At 31.0% G+C, this 12552-nt stretch overlaps 1 protein-coding gene across 1 annotated transcript in view; it reads left to right on the top strand.

Moving 5' to 3' along the window:
* Window positions 1-1736: 1736 nt before the first annotated feature.
* LOC119599704 overlaps window positions 1737-12552 on the top strand; it is a 103091-nt gene continuing 92275 nt past the window's right edge. The window contains exon 1 of the mRNA XM_037949599.1: window positions 1737-1959. Within this exon, the coding sequence (XP_037805527.1) occupies window positions 1779-1959 (181 nt within the window). The 5' untranslated portion in view covers window positions 1737-1778. The remainder of the gene's footprint in view (window positions 1960-12552) is intronic.

Raw genomic sequence — 12552 nt, 5'->3', positions numbered from 1 at the left:
AAAACTGCGAGTACTGAGTACGACATGAACAATTTTCGTATTAGCTACAATCTCTCACTAAATTTTATGAGGATCAGTCTGTAATTGACCATACCCCCCTATAAGGTCCCCTTCGGAAAATTACTTTAACGCTCACTACTGACTCAAAAATGCTATTACAGCAGTGAAATTCTACGTAAACAAGTTTTGTACTAGCCAAAAACTATTTATCACATTTTATGGGGATCGGTCTATAACTGACCCCACCCTCCATATAAGGTCCCCCTCAGATAGTGACTGTAACGCTCGTTACTGGCTGTAACGCTCAAATGCGACTACAGCGATGAAATTTCACATAAACAAGTTTTGTATGAGTTTATGGTTATAAATATTGGATCAAACAAAATTAATATTTTTAATTCGGAAGAGCACGGTCCATGCTTAAGCCTTTATTAAATTCCCTCTTCCAAATATTTCCCTGATGTTCATAATAATATCGACATATGATTCAACATAGATCGATAATATCAAAGTTTATTTATAAGGATGATTTGATGGTGGGTATATAAGATTCGGCATGGCCGAATATAAACACTCTTACTTGTTGTTGAATAAAATTGGGTACAAATAAGGTCAAAAAATTCTTTAGGGTCATGAATGCTAGTATAGAACTTGGTTTTGCAGCTTTTTGTCTAGATACGAGTATATTGAACATAATTATGAACTTAAAAGCTCTACTCGGGGGGTTCAGTTGTATGGGAACTAGGTCAAATATTGGACCAATGTTATCCATTTTCAATAGGATTCGTCTCTGGTACAATAGAAGATTTCATTGAATTATCTTCTAAATTGCGACCTGTACTTTGATTACAAGGTTTGCAAGCCCTTTTGGGGGGTTCAGTTGTATGGGAAATAATGGACCGACCATAACCATTTTCAATAGGCTTCGCCACTGAGATGATTGAAGATCATGTACCAAATTTCATTGAATTAACTTCAAAAATGCGACCTGTAGTTTACAAGGTTTACATGGGCGGACGGACATAGCATAATCAAATCAGAAAATGATTCTAAGCAGAAATTTAGGTTCCTGTAAAACTTAAGTATGTGGAATATCGTCGCTGTAGTCGTATTTATAAGCTAGTAATGAACGTTAGAGTAATTTTCTGAAGGGAACCTTCTATGGGGGAATGACTCATAGAAGGTCCGAATTTCATCGAAATTTGAGAGGGTCATGTTCAAAATCGGTCCATAATTCGTCAAAAAGCGCGTTTCCAAAAATTGCGTATATGCGGAAAAACGCCAAAATTACCCTTAAAATATTCATAATGTTATAATTATTTTTAAATTAGTTATTATAAAAATATCGAAAAAGTGGTTTCGGTAAGAGGAAAATATACAAATGTATAATCCAACTCATGGTCAGAGTATTTTTTTTTTTTTAATTTTGAATCGCACAAATTTTCTTCGAATTTAATATAATCCGTATAAATTACATTAAGAAAGTGATTTTTCTTAACTTTGAAAATTTTAGAACGTATTAACATTCTTAAATGAAAATAGTATTATTGAAACTTTTGACCTTGTAATGTTACGTCATTCATTATCAGGGTGTGTGATGTGGATGTTCAATGAACATTGAATTCAATATAAAACACCCACGTAATTATTTATGTTCGCATGTATGTGTTTATAAACTGTAAAAACACAATATAACAACGTTATATAAAAGGTCTTTAATTTATTTGATTCAGTTTAGTAAACATCTGCTCGTCATAGAATATAAAACGCTGGTAAACATGTCTTATTTAGGCAACACTTCGGATTTAGAGAGCGAAAAGATGGATTTCGGTAGAAATCGTAAAACAAACATTGTTTCAAAACTACAAGCGCATAAAATATCTAGTGAACCAAAATGGTCAAATAAACACGAAGATGATTCCGACTCAGTATCTACAAATGAAAACTTTTTAACTAAAGGTAATTTATTTTATATGTGTGTATGTTGCATAACCGTATTTATAAAATACAAAAGTATAAAAAAGATTTGAATGTACGATGTACATTTTACGTACATACATACATATTGTATATGATATCCGATATCCGAAATTGACGCAACCGCTGAAATACCGTACACGAAATTATCTAAAATACTCTTACTCCTAAACTTCCGATACCGTTATTTTGCAACTAAAGTGAATAATAGGAAAAAACATGACATCATAAAATCTAGGATTATAAACATTTTTCTTCTATTGTCACATACGAACTTATATGGTAAGACATAGCTATTGAATACTATCGCTGTGTCAAATTTCAGTGAAAAATTCTAGATAAAACCTGCAAAAAATTTGAAAATAGGCTAAAATGGAATAAAAACATAACAAGTCAGAGTGCATACTCGGCTATGACGAATCTCAAATAGCTTTCACCTACAAGTAAATTTTATAAAGATGTCGAATATTTACAGAAATTTACATTTTATATATTTTTATACCCTCCACCACCATCAGTGGTGATAGAGGGTATATATAAGTTTGTCATTCCGTGTGTAACACCAAGAAATATTCATCTGAGACCCAACAAAGTTTATATATTCTGGGTCATTATGAAATTCTGAGTCGATTTAGCTATGTCCGTCTGTCCGTCCGTCTGTCTGTCTGTGTAAAACACGCTCACGTTAAATCGAATCAATGGAAATTAACGAAATTCAGCAAAAATATTCATTATTATCCGGTACAGTTTGTTATTGAAAATGAGCAAAATCGGTTCACATCGGGAAAAGTTATGAATCAAAATTTAAAACAACTCCGAAAAAATAAGCATTTTTTATTCATTCTGATGTAATTTTCTCGAAAAATATGTAAGATAATTTCATGAAAGTCATCTTACATTCGTTTCTACACAAGATCTTGATTCCTACTGAAAATTGCCAGGATCGGTCCATAATTTTATATACCTCCCATACAAAAGTACATATTCCCGGAAAATGAGTTTTTTGTTAATAACTTCCGTCAGAATGCTGATATCTTCACAAAATTTTACAACTTAAAATCTTATGTGAATAGAATTCATTGAGAGAAAAAAATTTCTGGATGGGTCCATAATTGGACATAGCTCCCATACAAGGTCCCCTCCCGAAAATCACTTAAACGCACATAACTCATTACTAAGTTAAGACATCCATATAAAATTTGGTACAAGTATTGCGATCACATACAGAAATATTACAATGAAATTTTATTCCCTTCCCGAAAATCACTTAAACGCGCATAACTCATTACTAAATTAAGATATCCATATAAAATTTGGTACAAGTATTGCTCATATGCACAGAAATTTTACTGTGAAATTTTTTTCCGATCGGTCCATCCTTGGTCATAGCTCCCATGCATGGTTCCCTCCCGAAAACCACTTAAACACACATAATTCATTACAAAGTATTTACGATCGGTCCATATTTGGTCATAACTCTCATACTAGGTCCCATCCAGAAAATCACTTAAATGCACAATATTCATTACTAAATAATGATATAGATACAGAATTTTGAAATTTTGTCTTTATATACATACATAATTGGTCATAGTTCCCATACAAGGTCCTTTTACGAAAATCTCTTAGACGCCCATTACTCATCACCAAATAAAGCTATTGATACAAAATTTGGCACAAATATTAGTTTGGTATACAAAAATTATATTTCAAGATTTTTTCACGATCGGCCCAAGGCAAGGTTCCCTTCAGAAAATCACTTGAACATACATTAATTATTACTAAATTACGATATAGATACAAAATTTTACTGATATATAGCTTTTATGTACAGAAATTTTGCTTAAAGAATTTTTTATGATCGGTCTTTAATTGGTCATATCTCCCATACTAGGTCCTGCCCCTAAAAGCACTTTAACCGTATTTAACTAGTTGCATTATCAATTTGCGTAGAACAAAATTATATATATGTATTTTGAAAATCTTTAAATCTTTCACACACATGCATACATGCACATTATTAACCCTTTCCGTGGTTTTGTCGAATATATTCGACATTACAATAAACTCTGTTTTTAAGCATTTTTTGGGTATAATATTTAACTTTAGTTTTAATTTTTTTCTTTTATATGAAAATGAAGACTTTATTATATTTATAATTGAGATTTTGAAAGATCTTCCGTATTTTAAAAGTATTTAAAAATCAGATTTTAAGAAATTGTCACTTATGACTACTTTTTAAAAAGTGCTTTTTTACAACGTTTAAAAAACAGCTTCATTTAATGGCCAAAAAATTTGTATTTTAGGAGATCGGACTATGCAGATTAAAATTGTATTGTATTGAAAGAAGTTTAAGAAGACATTTTACAAAAAAAAAAATTAAAAAATATTGGTGGTACTTTTTGGAGGCTGTTTTTCGAATGTCGAATATATTTGACATTTAACTTTGACCTTCTAACTCACTAGGGAAAACTCAAATTCAAAAAATATTATTTTTCCCGGATTCAGCATACTCAAATTATATTAAATATAAGTTTTCAAGTTTTTTTCTAGACATAAATTATTTTTGACCCTGAAAGGGTTAAATATCCTTAAAGCTAAAATATGCGCTATAAAAATATAAAAGAAAATGTAATGTTCAATAAATTTTGGAATTGTAACAGATTTAAGCTGTTTAAATCTTGGGGGTTTTCTATTTAAGACATGAGAAAACTTATTTCTACAAATATTTTATCAATTAAAAAAGTATTAATATAAAAGTAGCTGGTGGAGGGTATTTAAGATTCGGCTCAGCCGAATATAGCCCTCTAACTTGTTAAAGATAAAATATGGCCCACGTAATAAAGTTATTATTCGGAGGTGGACCTTATATGGGAGCAACGATCAATTATAGCCTGATCCAAAAAAAATCTCATAATGATTTGTATATATGCATAATATATTTGTGTCGAATTTTATTCTTATGTCGTTATTAAGTAATGAGTTATATACGCTTAAGTAATTTTCGGAAGTGGACCTTGTATTGGAGCTATGACCAATTATAGGCAGATCCGGAAATTTATCTTAATAATTTGCATTAGTATGCAAAACACATTCCTGTTTAGTTTTGTCCCAATACGGTTATTTGTTAATAAATTATGAGTGTTTTTATTATCGGCTCAGAATCATTATCTAAGTCAATTAAGCTATGTCAGTCTATGTATCTATATAAACCTTGTGCGCACGTTACAGATCGCAATTTTCAAGATAATTAATAAAATTTTAAAAATGGTTGAATTTGGTCCATTATTTCGCTTAGTATCCATACAACCGTAGGGCTTTTGAGGTCATAATTATGCAAAATGTTCTAGTATATCTACAAAACTTAGTTTTATATAAGATACTGACAATTTTCGAAGTGAATGGGCTTTTTTTTATCCCAGCCCCCACTTAAAGTCCTTTTCTGAAAATGATTTAAAGGTCAAAATTCACTTATAAACACTAGTATCACTGTGAACTGTGAAAAATTAAATAAAAGTTGCAGAAAAACGCCAATTTCTTGCAAAATAAATATTCACGCTTCAAAATCGTCCTATGTAACTTGAAACGTAGAAAGCGAAGAAGGTATGAAAAGTACACAATACTTTAACGCGAAAACGTGTAGTGTGGACCTCCAGCTTTATAGATTATCATTTAATCAGGACGCTGTGTGTTTAATTTTATGATCAAAAATATAGAAAGGATTTAAACGTTCAAAACCCTCGTAAACTGTGCAACCTGTGCATGTTTCCCTTCTCGCAACTGAATTGTATGAAAATTGATTTGCACAACCCTTATAAGTTTGAGCGACTATTTAGACTGGCAAACTTGAGCAAACTCATTGTGCATTTCATAAATCCGTTCACAATTGTTTACTTTTGAGTTTATGGACTTGATTATTCACATTTTAAACATATTTTGTACAATTTTTTGTTAAAATAATTTATTTTTTATTTTTTGATGTCGTTTGACATTGTTTTAAAATGTTTATAAATATTGTAGTTGAACAGAATTTGAACAGGGGTTTCATGAAACAAATCGAATAAACTTGCCCACTTGCACAAATGGGAAACTTAAGCGTTTAAATGAAAACCCTTAGAGAATATTTATTAATAACATTGAAATTTAAAAAATACGTTTAGAAATTAAAATATGGGATAACAATGATATTTATGGGGGTTTGATGTTGGGTATATAAGATTAAATCATACACATGAAAAATAGAATATAAAATTGTCAAAATCAGTTGACATATTCGTGCGCCGCTTATGACGCTTACAAAAGTAGAAAATAGATCTACATCTACCATTTCCTATCATTTTAAGCGTCAATGCATCCAATGCTTTTGTGCTTGTAACTTGTAGCACGCAACAACATTTATTCTACTTTTTTGACAGCCGCGTAGAATGCGAAGGTAATAGGCTACTTTTTATTTTGAAATTCCATGTGGGCGAAGAGCCACGCCCATATTAAGAAAATATTAAATCCATATATTTGAGAGCATATAACAGTTAGAGCCCTAAAATTTTGTTGGAGTAACTTTAGTGTCAATAAGATTATTTAGGACAAAAAGTAGGCGGAATAGCATTAGGGGGCGTGGCACCTCCCATATAATTTAAATACAAAAATTCGTTTATCTTGGAAACTATTACAGTTAGAATCTTCAAATTTTGCACGAATAACTTTAACATCCATTTAAACATTTTGGGTAATAAATTGACGGACTTTCAATGGGGGACTTGGCACCTCCCATATTAATTAAATACAAAAATTCGTTTATCTGGGAAACTAATGAAACTAAATTCTTCAAATTTTGCACGATGAACTTAAATATTCATATTTTGGAAGAAAAAAAGCGGACTTTCATCTGGGGGGACTCAAAGCCCCCATATGAATTAAATAGAAAAATTCGTATATCTGTGAAATTATTAGAGCTAGAATCTTCATATTTCACTTGAAGAATCTTGACATTCATCTGAACATTTAGAGTATAACGGGCGGACTTTCAATGGGGAACTTGGCACCTCACTTATGAATTAAATATAAAATTTCGTCTATCTGGGAAACTAATAGAACACGATTCTTAAAATTTTGCACAAATTACTTTAATATGCATCTGAACATTTTGGAGGAAAAAGTGCGGACTTTCATCTGGGGAGCTTGAAGCCCCTACATGAATCAAATAGAAAAATTCTTATATCGTATATCTTCAAATTTTACATGAAAAACTTTGACATTCATGTGAACATTTAGAGCATAACGGGCGGACTTTCAATCTCGTATATTGGAAACTCTCATATTATTAAAATTTTTCATAGATAAATAGAACTTGGTGAAAAATAGAAACTTGCAATAATTTGCTTGACATCTCTCATATGTAACATATTATAAATCTGGAAAACTATTGTAGATAGAATGTTCAAAATCGTTTTTTATTCATACATATTGCTTTTAGGGTAGCAAAGCACACTGGGTATAGCTAGTATTAAATATTTTTAAACGAAAATATGATCCAACATTTGTTGAACTTCTCGCTCTTCTGTCATAAATACGAAACGTCCATTTGAAACCCCATTTTGCATTGGAAGAGATCAATTTGTTAGCTACCGAAAAAACATTTTTTTTTTCCAAATTCAGAAAATAAAGAATTTGATTTGGAATCGCAGTGTCGAAAATTAAAGAAAATATGATAAAAAATGTTTGTTGAATTTCATTTAAATTTCATAATTTTTACGGTTTAAATAATCAAGTTATTTGCAAGAATTGTTATATAGAGTTAATTGTGTTTGTTTTGGTTTATTTAAAACTGCTTTCTGTCGAATTGCATTTCTAAGGTAATTTTCAGAAATGGACCATGTTTTGGTGGTTGGATCAATTATGAACCGATTCTCATTTGATGGAGAAATTTTTGTTCCTATAAAACTTGTTTATGTAGAGTTTCGTCCCTATAATTGTATTATAAAGATAGTAATGGACATTAAACTCATTTTCTAAAGAGGACCTTAATGGATAGTAGGGTCAATTATTGACCGATCGTCATAAAATTTGGTGTAGAGATATTTTGTTTTTTATAAAGCTTGTTTCGTCTAATTTCAAACATACGCGGGTAATTTTAAGTTAGGCGCAATTTAAAAACAATTTCAACAAGTAAGAGTGTTATATTCGGCTGTGCAGAATCTTGTATACCCACCATCAAATCATTCCCGAAAAGGAATGCTTGCTTATAAATAAACTTTGATATTTAAGAATCGATGCTTTTGGTTTGTGTATGATCAATTATGGACTGAAATTTTGGCTTGAACAAAACTTGTTTATGTCGAATTTCGTCAATGTACATGTATTTTTAAGGTAGTAATGAACGTTGAAGTCATTTTCTGAAAGGGTCATTTTCAATTATGGACCGATCCTCGTCCGATTTTAATTTATACAAATCTTGTTTATGTTGAATTTCATCGCTCGCATTTTTTGGCTAGTAATGAGCGTTAAAGTCATTTTCTGAAGGGGACCTTATATGGAGGATAGGGTCAATTATGGACCGATCCATATAAAATTTTACAAAGATATTAAGGTTTTTATAAAATATGTTCATGTCGAATTTCTATAGATATATATGCTTCTTTAAGACAGTTATGAGCGTTAAAGTCATAAGGTCCTCTTATATGGGGAATAGAGTCAATTATGGACCGCATTTTACAAAGATCTTAAGGTTCCTATAAAATATTATTTGTAGACAGTTATGAGCGTTAAAGTTATTTTCTAAAGGGCATCTTATATGGGGGATAGGGTCAATTGTGGATCGATCCTTATAAAATTTTACAAAACGATTTAGGTTCCTATAAAATATGTTCATGTCGAATTTCTTTAGATATATATGCTTCTTTAAGACAGTTATGAGCGATAAAGTCATAAGGTCCTCTTAGCATTTTACAAAGATATTAAGGTTCCTATAAAATATGTTTATATCGAATTTCATCGCTATAGATGCTTCTTTTAGACAGTTATGAGCGTAAAAAGTTATTTTCTAAAGGGCACCTTATATGGGGGATAGGGTCAATTATGTATCGATCCTTATAAAATTTTACAAAACGATTTAGGTTCCTATAAAATATGTACATGTCGAATTTCATCGCTATTGATGGTTTTTTTAGGCAGTTATGAGCGTTAAAGTCATTTTCTGAAGGGGGACTTATAAGGGGGTTAGGCGAAATCGGGGACCGATTTTGCCCATTTTCAATACCAAACAAACTGCATCAATATAAAATATTTTGGACTCTATCGTGTTTTCAACAGACAGACGGACATAGCTAGATCATCTTAGAATTCCATAAGGACCCAGTATATACATATACTTTTATGGGTCTTAGATGAATATTTCTATGTGTTACAAACGGAATGATAAAAACGATAAACCCCCTATCTTTTTTGATGGTGGGTATAAAAAATTAAAAAAAAAAGTTCGAGGTAATTGTTGGTTTTCATATAATTCTTTATTTGATATTTCGCTATCCCCTAGATAGCATCTTCAGGAATCTATAATTTTAAATAACAAACAAAATGTTCATCATACACTGTAACTTAACTACAATACAAAAACAAAAAAGTTTCACTTACAACGAGTAACAATAGACAAACAATAAAAACACGTCACTTATAAAACATAGTGACTTATAAACCATCGTGGGTATAAATATATAAGTTTGTCATTCCGTTTGTAATTTCTATAATATAATTTTCCGACCCTATTAAGTATATATATTCTGGATCCTTATAGATAGCGGAGCCGATTTAGCCATGTCCGTCTGTCTATCTTTCTGTCTGTGTGTATGTTGAAATCAGTTTTCAGTTTGCGAGACCCGAATTTTCAATAATTCTATCGAATATACGATCGAATTGGCCATAAATAACGAAGATATGAGTAAAAAACCGAGTCCACCTCTGAAAATTTCATGAAAAAAGGTACTTTTTGAATTTTCTATAATATTGAACCTAGAAACATGAAATTAAGTATGTAGAGCATGGATTAGGTCAGAACACATAAAAGGGGACTTTTTGGTACTTTTTCGTTCTACAAAAGGTACTTTTTGAATTTTCTATAATATTGAACCTAGAAACATGAAATTTAGCATGTAGGGCCTTGATTAGGTAAAAATCTATAAAAGGGGACTTTTTGGTACTTTTTCGTTCTTCCAAAGGTACTTTTTGAAATTTCTATAATATTGAACCTAGAAATATTAAATTATGCATGAAGAGCCCGGATTAAGTGAGAACCCATAAAAGGTGACTTCTTGGTACCTTACCGTTTTGCAATTGGTATTTTTTGATTTTTTATAATAAAATTCGTACTGACTGTTTTTTAACACATCATGGTTAAGGGTATAAAGATTCGGCACAGCCGAATATAGAACTCTTACTTGTTATATTCTCTTTTTGTTAATAATATGCCTATAGCTTTGAGCGCAGTTTTCTGTGTCCGTTTTGTAGTCATTCTATTTTTTTTTCTTTATATTTATAATAACATCTCCAGCATGTAACGTTTGTTGTTCTTGTTCTCTCTTTGTATTAATTAATTAAGTGTCCACTCTCTGCACAGAGGGTCATAAGTGCAGTTTTTTTGGTTACAAAGTTTATTTTTATTTCTTAGATCTGATCTGTGTCCAGATATTCTAGTCTTTAACTTATTTTTCGTTGTTCCAATATATTATTGATCACATGTTTCGGATTCGTCACCATTGCACTTTATTTTATAAATTAAGTTTGCGTTATCCATTTTGCCCATTTTACTTTTTGTATTAGAAAATAATTGCTTTAAAGTGTTATTAGAAGTCAAGGCAATTTTAATTCTCTTCCTATTATATATTTTGGAGTTTTCAATCCTTTCACATATACCAGGTACATATGTGATTGATTTGTATATAATAGGTTCTCGTTCGGGTCTAGTATGTGTATTCTTATTGTTCTTAAGTAAGGTTTTTATTATATCAATTGGGAAGGCATTCATTCTCAAAATATCTATTATTCTAAGTTTGTTGGCTTCATGAAACATCTCGTCACTGATTGTCAACACTCTTTTTATAAAATTGCAGGCTGTGTTCATTATAACGTGTCTCGGCTGGTATGAATTATAATTCATAATACGTCCTGATGAGGTAGGCTTTTGGCACCAGTCAATTCTTATATTCTCACCATCTCTTATTATCATCGTGTCCAGGTATGGAGTTTCCCCTTGTTTTCTTCTTCTATAGTAAACTGAATTTAGCTGTGAAAGTTATTGAATACCCTCAGGGTGTTCGAAAATTGAGTGATGATCAGAGGATGAAATTAGGAATAGTACATAATGGGAAATGGTTCGTCAATAAAACAGACACATATATTTCGGATGACATACAATGGCTGTTGTCTTTAGGACAAACACAATCCGACGGACAAGAAAAATTTCCCTCTATTTAAATTTTAAACTTATTGCTGATGATGAGGATTGCATACAAACATTGGAATGTAAAGAACAAAAAACTGCGAGAACCAAATTCGTTTCAATGTTGGAAAATCACATCCACAAATATAATTTAAATGGAAGAGAGCGATTTGTACTTAGCACAGTAGACAAAACCAGACAATTTTTATATAAGATTAAGAATATCTTAATTTTAAATGCTGACAAAGGCAATGTGACTAGGGAGGCAAACGATACATCGATGTATTGGTATAAATATCGATGTTTTGATAGACGATACATCGACGTTAAAACTAAAAAACATCGATATCGTTCTTTCAATATGTGCCTGAGATTTTCTTTTTTGGATTCGACAAAAAACATTTAAATATAACAGTCTTACACTTTTTACTAGTGTGATTCAAATATGTTTTAAACTGAACATTTTAGAATTTAACAAAAATAAAATGTACCCAGCTGTAACAGACACTACCAGTGAAACGGAAATACAGATGTGCCAGTTATCTCCTTTTACACCAATATCGAGACTTGAAATTTCTGTTTCCAAAACTTTTAACTATTACAATGCTATATCCCCCCTCGATGCCAAGACGATTGTACTCATGACATCAAAAGGCTTCTAGAAACCTGATTATCGCAGCTATTTTTCCTTAACTCTATTGCATAATTATAATACTTAGTGTAATTGAAACAAATAAAACTTTGATAAATAATTGCGAAATAGTAAAGGCCTCATTCAGAAACAAATTTTTGTTTTATAAACGGTTTATAATCAAATTTTGTATAGAAATTTTGTTTTATAAATTATTTATTAAATAAAAAATGTATGTCTTTTTGGAAAATTTAATGATGTGTAATCAAAACATCGGAAAAACATCAATGTATCGTTCACAATACTGATGTTTTTAACATCGATGTTTATCATGGAAACATCGATGTTGCATCCCTAAATGAGACAGTTGCGATGAAAAAAGATGACTGCGAAACAAAGATAAGTGAAATACTTAATGATATGATGACATATAGGATCCAACGTCATCGTTACAGAAGAAGAATGGTGAACTGGTCGAGGAACTTTTCAAGTGCAATATTTTATCTAATTTGGA

The sequence above is a fragment of the Lucilia sericata genome, unplaced genomic scaffold (assembly GCF_015586225.1).
Source record: "Lucilia sericata isolate MDLA Ls3-8-SP2 unplaced genomic scaffold, ASM1558622v1 Contig000085F_arrow, whole genome shotgun sequence".
Taxonomy (NCBI): Eukaryota; Metazoa; Arthropoda; class Insecta; order Diptera; family Calliphoridae; genus Lucilia; species Lucilia sericata.
The sequence above is the reverse complement of the archived record's forward strand: the minus strand, read 5'-3'. Positions and strand labels throughout refer to the sequence as shown.